This window comes from Mirounga angustirostris, unplaced genomic scaffold (assembly GCF_029215605.1).
Source record: "Mirounga angustirostris isolate CCGP_5_RB_7025 unplaced genomic scaffold, mMirAng1.0.hap1 SCAF_3, whole genome shotgun sequence".
Lineage (NCBI taxonomy): Eukaryota > Metazoa > Chordata > Mammalia > Carnivora > Phocidae > Mirounga > Mirounga angustirostris.
Genome location: NW_026991711.1, coordinates 51811442 through 51834146, shown reverse-complemented (window position 1 = coordinate 51834146; position 22705 = coordinate 51811442). Strand labels below are relative to the sequence as shown.

General features: G+C 35.9%; 1 protein-coding gene across 10 annotated transcripts in view; it reads left to right on the top strand.

The window, feature by feature from the left end:
• The window catches only part of VWA8 (von Willebrand factor A domain containing 8), a 344595-nt gene that overhangs the window by 194475 nt on the left and 127415 nt on the right, over positions 1–22705 (top strand). For all 10 annotated transcript variants that reach the window (XR_010409990.1, XM_064586049.1, XM_064586051.1 and 7 more), the window contains 5 exons: positions 4740–4815; positions 6846–6981; positions 9458–9577; positions 11002–11207; positions 12580–12731. Coding sequence is in view for 9 of the 10 variants with exons in the window: in XM_064586049.1 (XP_064442119.1) it covers positions 4740–4815; positions 6846–6981; positions 9458–9577; positions 11002–11207; positions 12580–12731 (690 nt within the window). In the remaining variant the exon portion in view is untranslated. The remainder of the gene's footprint in view (positions 1–4739; positions 4816–6845; positions 6982–9457; positions 9578–11001; positions 11208–12579; positions 12732–22705) is intronic.

The window sequence follows — 22705 nt, the reverse complement described above, 5'->3', positions numbered from 1 at the left end:
AAAATAAAATAAGCCTGTGGAAATGATATTCTTGATGATGCCATGAACTCTTTTTCACTTGAAAATATCTTTCAGCATCATTTACTTTTCAATCAGTGATGTTATGCTTATCTCTTATTGGCAAAAATTACTCTTTATTTCTATTTTCATGATCATCCCTCTTTTAAAAATATTTGGCAAATATTTGTTAAGTGCCTCCTATGTACCATATTCTCTCTTTCCTTTCTCACGTTTGGCTTATATTAACAAGTAGTCTCTTCCTGTAGCCAATTTTATTAATGAACTGTGAAGTTAGAGATGATTTTTGTTAGCTATTTGAAACTCTTAGGTGTCTTCTTTCTTCCTTCACTCTTACGTTTAACTACTATTGTTTTCCTAAAAGAAAGCTAACCATAACCAATTTAAACATAACGTACTAAAATATCATTTTCAAAATAAACATCATTATTTTGAGATCATTTGCTCCTCAGTAAATTAGCAAATACTAGCTTAATATACCTTTACAAGCAACATTTCAAGAACAGATTGGGCTTGCTTTCCAGAGGACAATTTTCTTTTTCCTTATTTTGTCAAAAACCTGGTCTTTATACAGCCTAATTACTTTTATTGCATCTGGAATGATTTTAAATTACTATCAAAACATTAATAACTCCAATTTAAAAAGAAAAAACTTTAAAAAAAAGTTAAAAGAAGAATAGAGTTTAGCACCGTATTTCTTTGAGTAACCCCTTTATCTACACAGGTGTTAATTGATAGACAACTTTAGTCTGCAAGATAGTGAGAGGTGAGAACATTTATGTCAGCAATTAGCTGAAAATTCTAATTAATTCAAACATTATGGATAACAGTTATATACTGGAAAGCCATCTTTTTATTAAACTTAGGCTAAGGAAATATGATTTGGGTGTGTTTTAAATTTCCTTCTCCCCAATATTGTTGAAATTATTGACTCTATTTAAACTTTTATGAGCTTATATTTCAAAGCTGTTCTTGAGAGGAACAAATCATAATAGAATTAAAATTGTAGCAAATAATTCTTTTAGGGTTATTGCCTATTTGTGTGGAGAACTAATATCTTTTGATCCAAGATGCTCCTAAATACAGAGCAATGATTTTAATCAATTTTTCTGAAAAGGAATCATTATATTGACTTTAAGAGTAAGTTCAGGGGCACCTGGGTGGCTCAGTCGTTAAGCGTCTGCCTTTGGCTCAAGTCATGGTCCCAGCGTCCTGGGATCGAGCCCCGCATCAGGCTCCCTCCTTGGCGGGAAACCTGCTTCTCCCTCTCCCACTCTCCCTGCTTGTGTTCCCTCTCTTGCTGTGTCTCTCTCTGTCAAATAAATAAATAAAATCTTGGGAAAAAAAAAAAGTTCATATGCTACTTGTGACAATAATGATTACCTCATCACTTAACTAAGTTGAAGTTTATAATATTGTAAGTTACCTTGAAAAACAAGCTTTTTTCTTGTTGTATTAAGTACTATGCAGAAGACAGTAGGTTATTTTCCCCTCTTACATAACCAGTGAAACTTACTGTCATATAAGCCAAACAGTTTTTCTAGTTGCATATTATTTTACATATTTTACTAACCTTTGCTTTTCCTTTGATGTACAGGATGGAGGATCAATAAAAAGAACAGAACAAAACCACTTTTTTCCTATAAATTCCTCTTTCTCACAGACTATTCCACGGAAAGGCATGCTTTCCATTTGTATTCATTCTCATTTGCAGTCCTTTTTGGAAATCATCTGATTTGTGCATATTCCATCAAACTATGGTTTTTATTTCTAGCACAAAAGTCTTTTGATAAATCTAATTTGGCATGTTGTATCCTATCTGAATTCAAGTGTTATAGAACAATTATATTTGCCTTTTTAAAATTTGAATTCAGCTTGAATTTCCTTCCCACTGACAATGATATATGAGTTCCTTTTTCCATTTTGGTGCTGGAAGGTGTCATGTTTTTGCCCATTAAATATGTGACAGATGAGGTGAGAAATTCACTATATTGCTATAAAAATCTGTGTGAACACATCTCTTTCTCTTCCTCACCCACCCCCCGCTTCTGTATTGCTAGAATATTAATAGCGAATTGAAGTGAAATTGGTTAAACTGTTCTTATTTGTTTAAAACTCTAAAAATTAACTTTTTGGTAAAAGATAGCATAAGTGTCCTACAGGACACTTATAAGACCCAGGAATATGGAAAATGGGTATATGACTAGATATCATTACATTGCAAAAGAAACATTCTATACCTACTAAAAGGTGACAAGTACCAATGAAGTGTCACAATATGTTTTCACTTTTCTTAACATCTTCAAGGCTTTATTTCAAACACACGTTAATTTGAATTTTAGCCAATATGAAAGCATAATATGGAATTCTTTGTAAAGTATAGTGCTTGGGTTATAGGAAGCAGTAGATCACAGGACAGACATCAGACCCATAAGGGCCAGAATCTTGAGAGTGGGAGCTTGGAATAGAGGTCAAGAAGAGCAATAGGCCAGACCTCCAGGGAATTCACTGAAGAAGTCAGTTGCCATTTAGTCAAATTAGAGGGAGAAACCTTTCAAGCTAGGTGCAAAGAAGTTGGGTAGTCTAGAAATTGTAAATGTCGATAATTGTATTGCAGTATACCTGCTCAAGCCCTGGTAAATGAGGACTCTGATGGAGGAGTTACTCATAACAGTAAGTCTAAATTCAACTCAGTTGGAGTCCATGATGGACATAAACCATATCTTTGGCAGTCCCTTGACTAGTCAACCCCAAGTGTACTTCTCGACATGACTGTACTTTCTAATACACACTTATAAATTAATAAAAAAAGATTCCTTACATCTAGGAGAGTCAGCCTTAATCTAACACAACATTTACTAAAGCAGGTTCTATATTCCAGATTCTCTGTTACCAAAGGAGGGGGGGTTGGTCCATGATCTAATAAATTTGGAAATCCACATACTGTATGTTATGCTACAAGCTACAGTGTTGATTTTTAACTTTTAGCATTTTTGTCATTTTGTTCATGCATTCATTTATTCAATGAATATTTACTAAATACATCCTCTGAGCCAGACATCCATTAGATGCTGGGAACAGGAGGAGGGACAGATAGATGTGGTCCACAGTCTTAAATCTTATAGTCTTGTGTAGAAAGATATTAAAAGATATAAAAAGTAATTACAATACAGTGTGTTAGGGGTGGAATAGGGGAGATCCAGGGCTCAAAGGGAACACACAATAGGGTCACCTAACCTGATCTTTCAAGGAGGGGATTGCTAGGAAGCACCAACTATACTAAAAACCTGAAGATCAAGTGGAAATTAGACAGGCAAGAACTTTTAGTCACAACAAAAGCAAGAATGAGATCATCAAATAGCCAAAGCTGACGTGTACTTACACTCTTTCTCTCCACCATACGCTGTGCCAGCTACTTTCCTGGTGTTCCAAGCCTCCTGGGGAGTTTTATTACTTACCCAAGATCAGATGGCTAATAAGTGACAAGAACTAGAATTTCAGTCCTGATTGGTCGGACTACAAAATCTTCTTTCCACTACCCCACCACTGTCTCTCAAGGCAGTTGACTGATTTTGATTAAATTTGTTTTGCTAAAGCAAAAACTCACTTGAATGATGTCTCAAGTTTGCTTTATTTGTGATTGTCATATGATATTTGTTTTTTTTTTTTAAGAGATATACATTTTACAACTTTAATAGGTTGTGATAAATGTTAGCATTTAGGGAGAAGTTTCAGAAGCATATTATAGCACTAAGGTCTGAGGTTCACATTCCAAGTTTCACACATTGTAGGTACTCAAAAGAACACAACTATAACTCTACTTATTACTTGAATAAGTGATAGGGTAGTTTGAAAAGACAACTTCAAATTCTTAGAAAGAACGATGCTACTCACATTTTTAAAGTAATTTAATTCACTGTGTGACATCATCAAGATGGCCATAGGATTTTTTATTTTAAAGATGGAGTGTATGTAGAGATGAAAATATAAAATTGGTCCCCTTGAACATGTCTAGACCTGAGACTTATCACCTGCAGCTTCTGTACACATTTTTGGCAAAAATATTCTTAGGTGATATGAACTTCATATCTCATCATGTAAGGAAGTCATAGCTCACTATTAATAATTCATATATCCTGATCTAAAGGAAGGTCTGGCACATACTAACAAAGAGATTTAAGAAAACGAAAAGGATTGCCTTAATCCTAACAGAAATGTTCAAAAATCTATGGTTCTGGAAGGGAGGTGAGACAGTCTGGCTTTTGCACACACTGATGGCAGTTTGGGCCACAATGTGTAATTCACAGAATTGCCTTAATTGGCCACATGAGCACATCAGTCATCACCAAACTCGCCATCAAAATTCTTTCCAAATAATATAAATATTATTTCTTCAATGCAAATATATATTTTTAATCTCTCCTCTTCATCCTCAGAAGGTGATTTTGAGGAGTGAAGTGGTCACAAGGGAAATTCCTAGAAGGAAAAAGAGAAGTAAAGAACATGAATAATCTGTAAACCTGGATGAATTCCCAAACCCTTGTAATTTATATTTGCACCTACAAAATACTGTCACTGAATGGAATTTCATTTGTTATTATTCATTTTGGAGAAAAGCGGGATGGTGAACAAAAACTTAAAAAGAAGTCCTCCTGTGCTATATTTTTATTCATGTCATTGTATTTTCTTACTTACTATAAAGTGTTTTGGTTTCACTTTAGGGACACCACAGTACAAACCCTTACTCTTCAGCCTTCTGTTCAAGATGGACTAATTGTGTATGAAGACTCACCTTTGGTTAGTAATCCAACTATATGAATATTCTCGACTGTATTTTTCTGAATGATAGTTGTATTTCAGCCTTTGAGGGGGGATTTGTAAATCTCCCATAGATTCTGATTGATTTCAGTCTTAACTGGAAAACATTCATATGTCATTTGGGGAGTGCACATTTAAATACAAATAATTGAGAAAATGTTTTCTTATTCTGTTCTCTCTTTGGAGTGATTTAGGGAATGATAGAAATCCTCTAATGATTTCTTTATCATTCCAGAATTTTTTTAAAAAAATTTGCTGTTTGAAAAATATGTACAGTTTAAAATTAGATAATGCTTCTGGAATTTTTTTAGATGATTTTAATGAATAAAATATTAGTCCCGGGTTTTGGGTAGCTGGAAAGACCCCTTCTTCACCTTCTCACATAAGACCCAAAGAAATGCTGGCATGTCCCTCTGTGTGGATAGTTCCTTTGTATCAATGGCACAAACAGGCCAACATGAGAACCTCTGTGGTCCGGAGATTTTCGAAGTGATTGAAGTCTTTAGAATCCCCTTCCTGAATTCTCCCAGGTTGGACCTGACTTTCCCTGAACATAGATGTGAAGGCTGAAGTTGGATTATTGTTAGAAAGCTATATATTTTCTCCCTCTTTTTATTTTTACCCTAAAATTAAAAAGAAAAACCCTTAACCAGCCTTTTTTTTAGAATATGAATAAAATATTTGTGGTAGAGGGAGTCATCTATTTTTCAATCTGTATTTCCTTAAAATTATTTGCCAAAACTATATAAAGAGAAAATTTTATTATATGGTTTATTTTATGTTACGAGAAATTTCTTACTATTAAAAAATTAAGCTTTGGGTTTACATTTAAATTCATTGAACATTCCCCCTATCTACCCTCTTAAAATGTTTTTAAGAGTCTAGGTTTTACGTTTCTCTTCATAATGTCACCATTTACTCAGACACCTAAGACCTAGGGCTCTTTCGTATTTTTCCTTTCCCTACTTCCCATCTAACCAGTTGCCAAGACTATAGATTATACCTCCAAAAAACTCTTCAGATCAGTTTAATGCCTTTTATTTCCACTTTTCCGTGTCTCCTCTAAAATCAGGTCCCCCAACCCACTTTTTTACCAAATTATTAGAGTAATTCCCTTTTAGTCCATTTGCGTATTGCTGCCAGATAGAACATCCTAAAGTGCAGCTCCAAGCTTCATTCCGATCATGCCTGAACTCATAAATCTTTATGAATTTATTATTTAATGAGATAAAGTACATATTTCTCAGTCTGGCAATCAAGTTTTTAGTAGCAGAGACCTGATCTACCCTTTCAGACCCTGTTCTCTCTTTTCTTACATTTAATCTCTGCTTCAGCGAAGGTAGACTACTTATACTCACTCCTTCCTCAGTATGCCCCAGGATTTCTTGAGTTTGACCATTGATTCCCTTTATCTTGAATACACCTCACCATCCATTCTGATCTATTAAAATCCTACATTCTTTTAGAGCCATAACAAATGCAGTGGTCTAATATCCACTTTTGATTGTGATGTCTCAATCTTCTTAACTCCCATGGCACTTTAATTTCTGTATTTGTTACACTTGTTTTAAATCTCCCCTACTCTGGGGTGTGAAATGCGGACATCACCAACATAGGAATAATTATGATGCTAGGGCGCCTGGGTGGCTCAGTTGGTTAAGTGACTGCCTTCAGCTCAGGTCATGATCCTGGAGTCCCAGGATTGAGTCCCTCATTGGGCTCCCTGCTCAGTGGGGAGTCGGCAAAAAAAAAAAAAAAAAAAAAAAAATTATGATGCTAAAGGGAAATAAAGTGATTACTGCAGAGTTAACAGTTTAGTAACAATGTGAAGCGTTTGGTGGAGATTTGTAAATTTTGTTTCCAACTCTGCTATACACTTTTTTTGTGATAGTATATCCATAACTTAAATAAAACTAGCTACTATTATAAACCCAAAGCAATGAGTGATAAAAATTTTAAAACATTTGCATTCATTTTGTTTGTTTATGATAAATATTCTGTCTTTAAAGGTTAAAGCAGTAAAGTTGGGTCATGTTCTGGTGGTAGATGAGGCAGACAAAGCCCCAACAAATGTCACCTGTATTTTAAAAACTCTAGTAGAAAATGGAGAAATGATTCTAGCAGATGGAAGACGCATTGTTGCAAGTGAGTATAAAAAAGCTTTCATTATATGCAAATTTCACATCTTTGGTATCAAATCTCACACTTAGCTGACTACTTATCTGCAAGTAACAAGCATAAGTTCACTATAACTGAAGTTGTCTGTATTGACAGTCATTTATAAAAGTCAATACATCTGAATCTGTCTTTGTCTGTTTCACATTTTTATCGCCAGAGAACACCTTTGAAAATCTCCATAGTAGTTTTAAGACAAATCAGCTTTATATTTTTCTACTCTGAGAATACCAACTATATAATCCTCATTATACTCATTTCTCCATTATTTTATGCAATTTATTTTCTTTTGTTGTTAACTGGATTTTTTAAAAGCTCTAGCGTGTTTCTATGACTTATAATATTAAAATTAATTTATTATTACTCAATAATTAGAAAAAATTGCCAGGGATTTTATATATATATTTACACACACACATACACACACACACACAGACCCCTATCCTTGTTTTGGACTCTCTTCTTCTTTTTATTTATTTATTTAAAATTTTTCTTCTTGTTGTTAGGAAAACTGTAGATTGATGAGTCTCATCAGTCTGTTTTACCTAAAGACAAATTGTCTGATGTAACATGAGAATATTTTCTAGTTTCTAATTTAATTTTTTTGGGTGATGAACATCTGTAACTAGCTATTGAAAATATATATAGCCAATAGCAGGATAACCAAACAAATTGAGACTAATAACTAAAATCTTCAATATTCAAAGAGAATATGTAAAGCAAACCCCATTAAAAATGTACAGGTGCATCACCAGAGAGGTTCTTCTTAGACATTATCATTGGAAGATGGCCATTTCCAAGCCTAGGAAACTAGCATAAAATATAAATAATATAAATATAAATAATAAAATATTCCAACATGTCGACTTCACAATGAATTTATGGGAAAAATGAGAATTTGAGTTAGACAGTCCGAATACTAGAAAGATCATTCAGACTCTCAGGATTAGAATTCTGCCTGCCCTTTTTAGATACATTTTGAGGACAGTGAATGGAAAACAAGAAAGAATTGCTGAAACAAAATTGTAGTTAAAGAGTGATTATCTCTTGGTGACTGTCTACATTTTCTAATACATTTTTGAAGAGTAATCTAAAAGAAAAGGAGTCATTCTAATTTTTAAACTCCAATTTAATTGTACACCACATTTTGAACAGAAGAGCCCCTGAGGCTCTTCTAAACATGGTTTCTTAAAGTATCACTTCTAGGGCCGTGTTTTCCATTTTCTTTCCTTTTTAAGTTTTCATTTTTTATTGTTATTTTAATTAACTAATTAAATTTTGCCTATGAGGCATACCCTTTTATTTACCACGACTAAAATTAACAGGGATCATACATTAAGACTATTTACTGTATTTAGCACATGAATATATGACATGTTTGAAAGATTATATTAAAAAGGATAAGTGTAGGTTCTTACAGACACATCTCAAATAAAATTTCAGGTGCCTCACAGCTATCTTTTTTAAAAGATGGACAGCCTAAGGCTGGAATTTAAATAAACCCAGATGACAAGTGTTCCTTCTTAAAAAAAAAAAAAGAAAGAAAGAAAGAAAAAAGAAAAACAGCAACAACAAAAAAACACACAATAAAGTTTTTGCCAACTGAATTATTGTCTAGACTAGCAGTTCTATCTGAAATGTACATCAGCCAGTAGAATGTAATATTCAGTTTCTTTACTACCTTAAACATTTGCACAAAGGAAGCTTCCGTCAACTTGCAATTACTTATTTTAAGAACCAAGGTAGAATTCTTTAATTGGAAATAAATCGGCATTACACTAATGAGCTGACTAGGTGCTCAAAGGCCTTTATTCTATCTTAAGCTTCAGAGTAGGAAATCTAAAACAGGAATCACTCCTTGGCAGCATAACAGTAGGCAAAGTGATGCAACTACTGATCTCATGAAATCTGAAGGATGTTTGGATTATCCTTTGAGTATCCTTTGGATTATCCTTCATTATGGACTCTTTATCTTTTTTTTTTTAAAGGAATAATAACATCTCAAGCCAAGTTTCAATACTGCAAGACAATATTTGGACAAGTTTGCTTTTTAGATGTACATTGAATTTACATAAAAATACAAGTCCCTGTAAAATTCAGTATATGCTTTATCAGTATTCTCTCTTTTTTTTTTAAGATTTTATTTATTTATTTGAGAGAGAGAGAGTGAGAGAGAGCATGAGAGGGGAGAGGATCAGAGAGAGAAGCAGACTCCCCGCTGAGCAAGGAGCCCAACGCGGGACTCGATCCTGGGACTCCAGGATCTGTTCTTAAGCAAACTTTCTCAAGAAAGTTTTTTTCCTGTAACCAAATTGTGACAACCAGATTTTTAGAGTTTTTCATGATTGAACAGCATGACTGCTTATATTATTTTAAAGGCTATAACTTGATATTCTTAAGAATTATTAAATATCAATAAAGACTAAAGAGAAATTCTGTTTTTCAGATTCTGCTAATGTTAATGGAAGAGAAAACGTTATTGTGATTCATCCTGATTTTAGAATGATTGTCTTGGCCAACAGACCTGGATTTCCTTTCTTAGGCAATGATTTCTTCGGTACTTTAGGTAAAAACAATAATGGAGAGAATAACAAAAATAATAGCAATAACAATAATAATATTGTCTTAGTAGCAATGCTGAAGTGGCTATCACTGCATGCTACTGTGTACTATGTCATCATCACAACCACCTCACAACCGTGAGAGTATTTGTTATCCCCACTTTCGAGAAGGAGAATATCGGATATTCAGAGGGATCCTTTTTTTTGGGAGTCACTTAGGTACGAGTATTAGAGCTTGACTTCATGTTGAAGTCTCTCTGATTCCAGAGCCTATTTTCTCAAACAATTATACTATACTTTGTTGTTTAGGGCCTCTTAGAATAAAACACAAAATAAGGAATGGTTTGTAGTGTTTGGTTTTTGTCACATCCCCGTAACTATGAGGGTTTCGACCAGCTCTGAGGAGACTGATTCTCATGGATCAGAGAGGCCCTGAGACAAGCTTCATCATCAGGAGCCTTTTAGAAGGACTTCTCTATAGCAAGAAGGTAATTCTGGATACCATTAATTCTCATACTCAATATGGAGCAGGCTCAGTCTCCTAGTGGGATTCTTGATCTAGCAATTCCATATCAGCGAATTTATTCAAGAGAATTACCCGTGCAATGATTTAAGTACAAAGATAGGCAATATAGCATTGTTTACAGTAGCCAAACAATGGAAACAACCCAAATGTCCATCCAAACGGGACTAGATAAAGAAATTCTATTATATCCAGACAATAGAATACTATCTAGCAGTTAAGAAAAATGGGGTAAGTTTACCTATGCTGAATTAAAAAAACCAAAAACAATCCTCAAGATATATTTAGTGAAACAAGTAGCCATAATAGTTGAATAAATACACTGAACTGTTAATCCTGGGTGCCAATGGGGGAGGGAGTGGAATTGGCAGAGACATGGGCAGACTTCTCTTTTTTGGCTTTTTTATTTGAGTATCTCCCAGTGGGATTGTATTCAAATATTTCATAATTTTTTTAAAAACATTTTATTTATTTATTTGACAGAGAGAGACACAGTGAGAGAGGGAACACAAGCAGGGGGAGTGGGAGAGGGAGAAGCAGGCTTCCCGCGGAGCAGGGAGCCAGATGCAGGGCTCGATCCCAGGACCCTGGGATCATGACCTGAGCCAAAGGCAGACGCTTAACAACTGAGCCACCCAGGTGCCCCTATTTCATAATTTTTTAACAGAAATAAATCTGCGAAGAATAAACCACACATCACTCAGTTTCCTTTTCTTTTGCTTCAGTCATTTGCTTTCTTCTCTATATGATCCTATTGTTGGGCAGGCTTTTTGTGCAGTTTCACACATATAAAAGTAGAAGTGCTTTGGTGAACAACCAATGACTCTTTAAATGGTCATTCTGTATTTCCTATGGCATTATAATGGATTACTTGCATGCTGAATGTGAATCTCTTTTCTCCTATAGGTGATATTTTTAGCTGCCATGCAGTTGATAATCCCAAACCCCATTCAGAGCTCGAAATGCTCAGGCAATATGGACCAAATGTGCCTGAACCCATCCTTCAGAAGCTTGTGGCTGCCTTTGGAGAGCTGAGGAGTTTAGCTGACCAGGGGATTATTAACTATCCTTATTCTACCAGAGAAGTTGTCAACATAGTGAAACATTTACAGGTATGGCATATGCCTGTGCATAAAGGTTTGAAAGAAACCATCAATCTTGGTTTTTTTTAGACTGCTTAATGTATACCAAGTCTTTCAGTTTCTAAGATATAATACTGATTCAGATGATATAATATGAAGTGTTTGTAATCTAAATTTTAAATCTGGAAGACTGACGAGCAGTTTACATTTAGTGTTTGAATTGACTTAGGCAAGGTTCTATGCCATGGCCATTACCAAGGAGCTAGGAAATTCAGTGGGGGTTTTTGGGGGGTGAGGGAAGACTAGAGAGTGAGACAGCAGGGAAACTTTACCACTCTCCGACTTCATACCACAAGCATGTGGTATCTGAGTGAGAAATATTTCCTTTTTTTTTGACAGACACAGCGAGAGCAGGAACACAAGCAGGGGGAGTGGGAGAGGGAGAAGAAGGCTTTCCGCTGAGCAGGGAGCATGATGTGGGGCTCCATCCCAGGATGCTGGGGTCATGACCTGAGCTGAAGGCAGACGCTTAACGACTGAGCCACCCAGGCACCCCAAAATATTTCCATTTTGAAAACAAAAGACGTGGAGATAGAAAACTCAGTAGGAACTAACAGTATTTATGATATGCCTATAAAGACTGCAAGAAAGTTCTATAAGATAGAATAAATGGACAGGAAAATGCAGTTCTTTGTAGCCAAGTTCTACTTTTATAATAAATAATGGTCTCTGAGCAAAAAGTCACAACCTAATGACTCTTGACCTCTGATCTATCCCCAACTCTCTAAGGAAAATCTAAGGAAGCTTTTCTAAGGAAAAACTTCATTCTGTATATTAAACGATGAGAAGCTCAGCTCAGACCCCAGAGCCTAAAGAAAATCAGGACAGAGCCAATAGAGGACCCAGAGTACCCAGCCAGTGTAAATCTCACTGTTAGTAGTATTTTTCTTCCCTCTTCTATTCCCTGTTTGTCTGTTCACTGTACTTTCTATGTTCTTCTTCTCTTCTTTTCTTGCTCCTTTATCTTTCCTTTCATTTATTCACAGACCTGTGACTTCTCTACTTCTGTATAGATATTCAACACTGCTCTATATAAATAGTATTTTTTTTATTTAGTCAATCTACTACTCATTTTAAAGGCAGTGGAAGTCACTGAACAGCATCTGATCACTGATTTAGCATTTGAGAGAAGGAACTATTTCCCCTCAAATTCTAATATTTATTTGAAAAGGAAAATATTAAGTTATCAGAGCAAACATTAAAAGGAAAATGTATATATTCCTCCTATCTTGTTACCTGCCAAGGCTTGTAAATATCTGCTACAGTTGATTCGATCATTATTGTTCTATCAGTTTTATAAATAATCACATGTGTCATGAGGGAATTTTTTTTTTTAATACAGAGATTTCCCACTGAAGGTCTCTCCAGTGTGGTTAGGAATGTGTTTGACTTCGATTCCTACAACAACGACATGAGGGAGATTTTGATTAACACTTTGCACAAGTACGGGATACCTATCGGAACAAAACCAACCAGTGTACAGCTGGCGAAGGAGTAAGGCAAACTCATTATTGATCAAATACGCTTGGGGGTTACCGTTCTGATTCTTACATGGTGATAATTCTGAACTACTATTACATGCTGCTAAACTGACGGGTGGAAATTCCATGAGTAAGTTTTTCACATGTGTGTGGCTGTTTGCTGGCTGGATTTCAGTCAAAATGCATTTTTTATAGGCCTATAAATTGAGAATTTTAATTATTTTGAGTGTCCCGTGAGTAGATGTAATCAAATAAAGGGAAATATTTGTTTCTTTAACAGTCTCTGTCCTTTTGTTGAATTACTATGACTCTCATTATTTCCTAATCTAGTGCAAAATCATGATACAAACATGAAAACTACATAAAGGGATAATATGTATTTCATGAAGGTGATCTTATTTATGTCACCATATGTTTTTCTGTTATGATCATTTTCTAAATTTATAATCATATTAACTTAGAATGTTGGTTAGTTCTTTCAGCTCAACAGATGAGAGAGGTAGTGAAAACAAGTGGGTTTGTTTCACGTAGGCCAATTGCCTGCTTTTTATTTTGTAATCATAGGCTACGTACTTAACCTTAGTAAAGAATCTTGCAAATACGTTGTTTACCAGAAAGATAGCTGATATAGTTTGTAATTAAGTCAGTGCAAATTCACTAGAAAACAGTTTTAGATGTGTGTCAGTCAACTGATAATGCATCTAATGCTATCTTTTCTATAAAAAATAGTCATTACCATGATTCTCAAGGGACAATAATTACTTTTAAATTATTATTTAAATTTAGTGTCATATAGGAGGCACTCTACCTTCCTTGGAAAAAAGTTGTTAAGTATAAATTAATGATTAGTCCTGCTAGGCACACACACACATACATATATACACATATATATCCTAAGTGGATATATCATCCAATTTATTTATTCTTTGAAGTTATTATAAAAACTCATCAGAATATATACAAATAAAAATAAATTCTTAAAGCTTTAACAGTTTCTTCAAGGATTCTTAAAGAGAAACAAATATTTCCCTTTTGTGGTAAAAGCACAAGACAGAGTTATGTTTGAAATCATCAGTGAATTGGTTTATATTATTAATGAATGAGTAAATTTTTTTGAAAACAGTCATTTGGTGTCAGTTGTTAATACCTACAATTTTCTCTAGAATACTGTTTTACTGATTGATTAGCAGTGTTTGTAGGCATTTTGAAACTAGTTTCCTAATTTAATAGCATACCTTCTATATTAGAGAGTTCAAGAAATTATCTTTAATATACAAACTTCTATAAGTGCTCATGTTTTTTACTTCTTTTTTTATGAACTATATCTTTATTTTCAATTGGAAATAAGATGGTTTTTATTTATTTTTTATTATTATTTTTATTTAATTTTATTATCATTAACAAATTTCTATAGAGTCTTGACTTCATGGAAACCAGACTTACGATTTAAAAATGACTTTTTTTGGATGCTTGAACAATTGAAATAAAAATTAAAATACATATCAGTTGGTAAGATAAATCAAAAGAAAATGGTTGGCATTTTAAGTTTCTAAGGAAGATAGATAAAATGGTTTAACTTATTCATTCCAGTCTTCAGTTCTAAACTGAAAAATTCTTGCCGTGGCAAGTTAATTCTAGTACTTGTGAGTGGAAACATTGAGCCGAGAAACAAGATGGTCACACTCATGCCTAAGATGGGGATGGAAACAACTAGTTGTCCACCCACTGCATACAGCTAAAAATGGACTCATAGAGGAGTGAATTTTCCCTTGGATTGGAGATAATAGTAGACTACAGTTCGCACATTCACAGCATTTTTTCCACGCCAGTAAATTGCAATGACTAGGGCAGCTCAAGAGTAGTGATATCATTTTCTTGCCCTCTAAGTGAAATCCACAAGTTCCATATGTCTATTTCTGTTGAACAATCAGTCCTGTACTTTGGATAGGATTGCACGGTAAGTGACAAAGTAATAGCCTGGGAATTCAGCAATTAGTCACATATTCAACCTGTGTGTCTGGTCAGTGATGGAGAAACACATCTTAGCCTGTTGGTAAAATGAGGGCATTTTAGATAGCATACTTATATTAGACAGCATCTAATTAGTACATGTTTAACAGTGGAAGGGGGTGCATTTAATAATAACTGTAAAAAGAGGTGTAAAATAAGACTGTCTTAGTGAGGCCAGAATATAGGGTCATTTTCATAAAGTTAATAAGGTTAACTTTATTGATAAGATTGCTTCCTATTTTAACATCCTTTGCATTTTAATGTAATCTTAATTTTCTCGCCTTGCAAAAACAAAAACAAATAAGAAAAGAGTGATACTAATGTTTTCTTTTTTCTCCCTAGAGTAGCACACTGTTAATAGTAATCACATAGACCTCTGAAGTTTTAAAGTTGTCCCCATGTGGTCTTATAATTTGCTTTGACTTTTCTAGACCTTTTGCTGAACCAGTTCTTCCAGGCTGGCTCCTACCCATCTCTGCATATACTATGTCAGTGAAGAAGGTCTTCACTGGGCTTCTGTTCCTAAAAAAGAAAGACAAAATGTTTTAATTATTGATAATATCATTTTGCCCTAAATGAAAAATCCTTGCTACAGCCTCTTAATCTTGTTCTCTAATCCAACCATAGTGTTTATTGGATGGGAGCAAAATTACACTGACTCCAGAATAAGGTGTTCACATTCACGCTCAAGATGGGGATGGAAAAGTAATTGGCCACCTAATGTATATAACTAAGAAGGGCTGTAAGGCAGACCTTGTAGAAGAAGGCAGTTTTCACGTGGACACGGATGAAGCTAGAGCACTGTTGGTACTGTCTTCTGTAGCACCCTCTTCCTCAGCTGCAATCAGAACATATTTTGGCTGTCTGGCTATGTCCCATTCCTGCTCTTTGGTGAATTCCCAGAAGAGATGCTGGCACTTCCCCTTTTGTTCTCCTGAAGAGTGCAGGATGGTACCTATTTCATAGGTCTGTGTGTGTTTTTTGTTTTTTTTTCAAGATTTTATTTATTTATTTGACAGAGACAGCGAGAGAGGTTCGGAACACAAGCTGGGGGAGAGGGAGAGGGAGAAGCAGGCTCCCCACCAAGCAGGGAGCCCGATGCGGGGCTCGATCCCAGGACCCCGGGATCATGACCTGAGCCGAAGGCAGACACCCAACGACTGAGCCACCCAGGCGCCCGGTCTGTGTGCGTTTTTAAAAGGCCCAGTGTCCTATTATAAAGTGAATATGACTGATGTTCTTTACTAAACTTTTGCTAAACCGGATACTTTTAGGCTGAGTCTTATTGGATGGTTATTTTACCATGCCTGTCATGTGTAACACAGCTCTTATTCCTGATCTATAATATATTCCCAATTCTTAGTACTGAGATCAGAATTGGCCACCTAGACCCCCACGTTACATTGGCCTTTTCCCACTAGTACTTCCTGAGGTTTTTTGTTCATTTGTTTGTTTTTTTATTGTTCCCTTTTCAGTTTCTAATATATGAGATAGGATAGACCAAAGAGATGGCAGACATAGCCAAATAAGGAGGCACACTAGGAGAAATTTAGGCAGAGATAGGAGGATTTGGGTTAAAATCTGAGCTATTAAAAAAATAATCTGAGGGGCGCCTGGGTGGCTCAGTTGGTTGAGCGTCTGCCTTCGGCTCACGTCATGATCCCAGGGTCCTGGGATCGAGCCCCACATCGGGCTCCCTGCCCAGCGGGGAGCCTGCTTCTCCCTCTGCCTCTGCCTGCAGCTCTCTCTGCTTTTGCTCTCTCTCTGACAAATAAATAAATAGAACATTTAAAATAATAATAATAATCTGAGTTACAGAGTTTCAGATGTCATTGTTGGAGGGGAAAATGAGTGCACACATACAATTAGGTCTAAAGATCTAACCAGAAGCGTATCAATGATCTACTATGGTAGAGATAGTAATAAATTTCAAAGCAAAGTTTTCTTGTTTTTCCTTAAAATGAGCTTTTATTTTTTGAAGTTTCTTTTATTTAGGAATAAAGATACTATTAGCACATTGGTTCTTCTAAATTTAAAAGTGTGTTTCAGAGTAATTTATGATCTCTAACACGCTGCGGGGAAGCATTTATTTTAAAGGAAAAAAAATCTTGTTTTTTGGAACATAATTTTAAGTGACTTATACAATATTTTATCTTAAATTTATATGCCACTCTCAACTTCACGTTTCTTAAGATGAGAGAATTATCATTTCATAGATTTACAGTGGAATATGAATACTCTATCTCTAAACATATTAATTAATAACAATAATGATGATGGTAATGTAAACAACTTACAGATAACTATGTGCCCAGCATATTTCCAGGCACTCTCTTACATGAATTTAGATAATCCTCATAACAAACCTATCATATATAATGTTATATATATATATATCTGTATATATATATATACACACACACATACAATATTATTATTATTGCATTTTGTAGATGAGGAATTTGAGACACAGAGAAGTTATGTCAATTGCTTAAGGTTAGAAGGCTAATGGGGGCAAATACTATACATATACATAATTTTAATTCCAATACTAAAGACAAATGAAGGCAGATTGATATGCAAATTACAATTCAGAGTTACTCTTTGGGTACTGAAAATTACTGAAATTGGTTTAAAAGGGCCCTGAGATGTTAGGTAAGCAACTTAGAAACATCGCTGACTGTGATGTCATACGTGTGTAACTCTTCACAGAGTTATGATAGATGCAGATTTGGGGGGGGTAGCCCCCAGTGATCTTTCACAATGAAAAGTAAGTCAAAAAGTGGATCAACATAGACTTTTGGCACAACAAAGATCATTTGAGAGACCTCTTCATTCCCAGTTAAGTTTTCCCTTTTTTTTTTTTTTTGCATGATCATGAAGTAAAACACAAGGTAAAACTTTATTTGGCTGCTATATATACAAAACTTACTGGCCATTATTCCTTCCTGATTTGGAACACAAAACTAATTTATGGAGTCTTCTTAAAGGTTATGGTCATTTTATGAAACCAGAGAGGGAGGGGCACGTGGGTGGCTCAGATGGTTAAGCGTCTGCCTTCGGCTCGGGTCATGATCCCAGGGTCCTGGGATTGAGTCCCACATCGGGCTCCCTGCTCCTTGGGAGCCTGCTTGTCCCTCTCCCTCTGCCTCTCTCCCTGCTCATGCTCTCTCTCTCTCTCTCTCTGTATCTCTGTGTCTCAAATGAATAAATAAAATCTTAAAAAAAAAAAAAAAAAAGAAACCAGAGAGGGAGACAAATCATAAGAGACTCTTAATCTCAGGAAACAAACTGAGGGTCACTGGAGTGGAGGGGGGTGGGAGGGATGGTGGGGCTGGGTGGTGGACATTGGGGGGGGTTGTGTGCTGTAGTGAACGCTGTGAATTGTGTAAGACTGATGAATCACAGACCTGTACCCCTCTGAAACAAATAATACATTATATGTTAATTTAAAAAATAATAAATAAATAAAATGAGGGGGGAAAAGGTTATGATCATTTTTAAATAAATCAAACATTCAGAGAAATTATCTCTACCCTCTGAAGTTATCATTATGTGTTTTTCTCTCCGTCTTCCCTAAGAGACATACATGTCTATAAAATATTTAAATGACATCTTTCTTACTCTAAATTCTTTGTCCTCAACTCTGTTGATTTCTTTTTTAATGCTGCTTACTTTATTCTTTTATTTAATTAACATATGTTATTTGTTTCAGGGGTACAGGTCTGTGATTCATTCAATTCTTACACAATTCACAGCGTTCACCATAGTACATACCCTCCCCAGTGTCCATCACCCAGCCACCCCATCCCTCCCACCCCCCCACTACTCCAGCAACCCTCAGTTTGTTTCCTGAGATTAAGAGTCTCTTATGGTTTGTCTCCCTCTCTGGTTTCATCTTGTTTCATTTTTTCCTCTCTTCCCCTATGATCCTCTGCCTTGTTTCTCAAATTCCACATTTTATTCTTAAGCTAGTTTCTTTTCTTGTGTTGGTTTGTTTGTTTTGTGGCATTTTGTTTTTTGTTTGTTGTTGCTATTGTTTTGAGAGAAAGAGCACCAATATAGGGGTTGCAGAGGTAGAGAGAAAGATGCTTAAGCAGGCTCCACGCCCAGAGCAGAGCCCTATGCGGGGCTGGATCTCACAATCCTGAGATCATGACCTGAGCCAAAATCAAGAGTTGGATGCTTAACCAACTGAGCCACCCAGGTGCTCCTTAAGCTAGTTTCTTTTTTTCCAAAGCATTGATTGCCTATTTGTCACTGGCAAACTACCTATTATCTACCAACCATTTATTTGTATTAGCCAAGGGGAATAAAAATTTGAGGAAATTAAAAAGGTTTTATATGTATTTCCTTATGATGCATATTTACTAAATGAAGAATGATGTCCCATTTATTTTTAAAGTAAATTAGCAAAAAGAAAATTAAAACACTTATGATCTCACTATTTGGAGATAACCATTGTTAATTCCTATGGATCTTTTCCTGTGATTCTATGTGTTATTTCATGCACTGAGAATTTTTTCTTTCCAGTTTTTTTCCGAGTTTTTTTCTTAAAAAAGGAGACATTTCTCTGAAAGGGGGTTCTTTTTAAAAGAATTTCTTCCCAAGTTTATTGAAAAGAAATACAGTTGACCCTTGAACAATATGGGGATTAGTGGCACCAACCCCTCATGCAATCAGAAATCCTCATATAATTTTTGACTCCCCCAGAACTTAACCACTAATAGCCTACTGTTGACCAGTAACATAAACAGTTGATTAACACGTATTTTGTATGTTATATGTATTATTGCTGTATTCTTACAATAAAGGAAGCCAGAGAAAGAAAATGTTATTACAGCACTGTACTTACTGTACTTATTTTAAAAAAAATCTGCATGTAAGTTGGACATTTCAAACCCGTGTTCTTCAAGGGGCAACTGCATATCTGTAATGAACTAGATTTGAGCATATATAACACTCCTTCCCCAACCCCTCATTTTCTGCATTCTTTCTCCATTCTTTTTGTTCCTTGAGATTTGGGGCTAGCTTATTTATTCTAAGCTTAATGAACAGATTTATAATGCATATAAAGTGTTCTCATAGAGAATACAGACACTGATATCAATACTTTGTGTTTTTATACATTTGTTTAAATATGATTATCACTTTCAGACATATAAAAATGCTGTTGCCAGACAGACTGCCCATCTAAAAATGACTGTTATGTGTGACTGCATTTAAAAAGTGTCCCATGGGGCGCCTGGGTGGCTCAGTCGTTAAGCGTCTGCCTTCAGCTCAGGTCATGATCCCACGGTCCTGGGATCAAGCCCCGCATCGGGCTCTCTGCTCAGCGGGAAGCCTGCTTCTCCCTCTCCCACTCCCCCTGCTTGTGTTCCCTCTCTCGCTGTGTCTTTCTCTGTCAAATAAATAAATAAAATCTTTAAAAAACTAAATAAATAAAAATAAAAAGTGTCCCATAGCTAACGAAGAAGCCCAATTGGAGTCTTGTAATTACTCTTCCAATGTCCTGTTGACATCTGTATTCTCTCTCTGCTTTCAAATGCTTTCTTAAATTTTTTTTTAATTTCATTTTTCAGGCAAAATAAGGTAACTTTGAATTAATAAGTTCTGGTCCATATTAGCCAATTTTTTTTTAACTTTTTTTTTTTTTAAGTAGGCTCCACACCCAACATTGAACCCAGCACAGGGCTTGAACTCACAACCCTGAGATCAAGACCTGAGCTGAGATCAAGAGCCAGATGCTTAACTGACTGGCACCCCAGCCAATATTTTTATTAAACTTCTTAAATAGGTTCACATTTTAAGCAATTTAAAAGTACAGTGGTAGGGCGCCTGGGTGGCTCAGTCGTTAAGTGTCTGCCTTCGGCTCAGGTCATGATCCCGGGGCCCTGGGATCGAGCCCCATATCAGGCTCACTGCTCCACGGGAAACCTGCTTCTCCCTCTCCAACTCTCCCGCTTGTGTTCCCTCTCTCGTTGTCTCTCTCTTTCTGTCAAATAAATAAATAAAATCTTTAAAAAATAAATAAATAAAAATACAGTTGTAGCTGTTGAGAGTAGTTGCCTTAGAGAGAGGCCCTGGAGTAGAGAAAGGAAGGCTCACTTTCTGTACTATTTTAATATCCTAACATGCATATTATTTTCTATATTGTATTTTTTAAATGTCCACCAACTATCTAGGCACTGGAATTATTCATTTTGTTTTCTTATTTAAATAAAATAAAAATGATGAAATAAAGGTCTATTCTGAGATTGCTAATTTGGGCATCTTTGCCTCTGGTGCCCCGCACTGCAATGCCTACTCTAAGGGTGGAACGTTGGCTCAGGAGAAATCACATTAACCAGGCAGTTCTATTGCATTTCAACACAATATAGGTAAATTTATGCATTGGTAGACATCAGCCTAAACATATCAAGTGAGGGAAGAAAACACTTTTAAAGCAGCAAAAATAAAAATAGTTGTACATATTTGCAGACAGAACAGTTTCATCTATAATGAATGTCTTTGAAAGGGTATCTGTCTAGAATTGGTTTTCTATGCTAAAGACTTACCCTGTTTAATTGGAACATCAACAGCAGCTGCTTCTCTGATCAAAACCAACTTCAGGGTAGCAGAGGCATCAAAGAGAGCATTCCAACCGGAGCCTCTCTTTGGAGTAATTTCATTAGGTTTTGTTTTTGAAAATAGGAATAATTATCGGTTTACTGTTTATCTCATTAAATTAAGAATCTCTTCTTAAAGTTTTGTGCTTCTCCTTCCATTTTCCAAATTATTATATGCTATCATTTTCTTTTTATACTCTTGGTTTTTACAAATGAGTTCACGGTGCTGATCATGGAGTTCTAAGGTGTACAATTCCACTCTGCATGATGATTTACTTTCATTTCATAAAAGAGCTCTTAGTTTTCAAAAGTAATGAGATTTACATAATGACATCCCAGAACTGTTATGAGCAGAAGGGTGGTATTGGGTTTTATAGTTTCAAAGCCTTGCCCCATATTCTCTTGGTATATTATAAAGTAGCTTCACGGCCATTTCATTTGCTTTCAACTCCTTTATGAAGGTGCAGAAAAAATTTTAAATATAACCAATCTACATAGAAATCATTAAGGTCTATGAATCTTCTTTCATACTCATCTTAAATTCTCCCAGAGTTATCCTTGGATTCCTTGAGCATTTGCAGGTGATACCTGTCACCTGCCTGCATAGAAATCCCCCATCTCCACCTATAACTCTTCCAAATACACCTGCAAAGTAGATTGCATCATTTATTGAGAGTCATGTAGTCAGGACGCAATGGGGGAAGAATGCTATAGTGGTTTACAACTTGCCATTGAGATGAGAAACAAGTAGGTAAAGATGTTGGCCGTTCTGATGTAGCCAAGCATTCATTTATTTAAGAAACACTATTGGGCACCTGGGTGGCTCAGTTGGTTAATCGTCTGCCTTTGGCTCAGGCCACGATCTCAGGGTCCTGGGATTGAGCCCCGCATCAGGCTCCCTGCTCAGCAGGAAGCCTGCTTCTTCCTCTCCCTCTGCTCCTCCCCCTGCTTGTGCTCTCTCTCTTTCTGTCATATAAATAAATAAAATCTTTAAAAAAGAAAAAGAAACACTATTGAGCATTTATGTGATAAATGATGCGGTTTAAAGTGGTGGGGTTCAGAGCCCATGACCAAGAAAGAATTCTTGAGACGTCTTTGGTGCAAAAGGTGGTTTTATTAAAGCACAGGGACAGGACCCGTGGGCAGGAAGAGCTGCACTGGGGTCATGAGGAGTGGCCCGTTACATACTTTCAAGTCGGGAGGGGCTTAGGGACAGCACAAGCCTCCAGCCTGTTTTGGAAGGTTTCCAGGATCCTGAGGGGGGTGGCTGCTGTTAGGAAAAGGTCATTGATTACTGTTTAGTAAACCCTCAGTCAGGAGACCCTTCAGATGTCTATCAGTGGGCCATATGTTTAGAGGATGGTTGCTA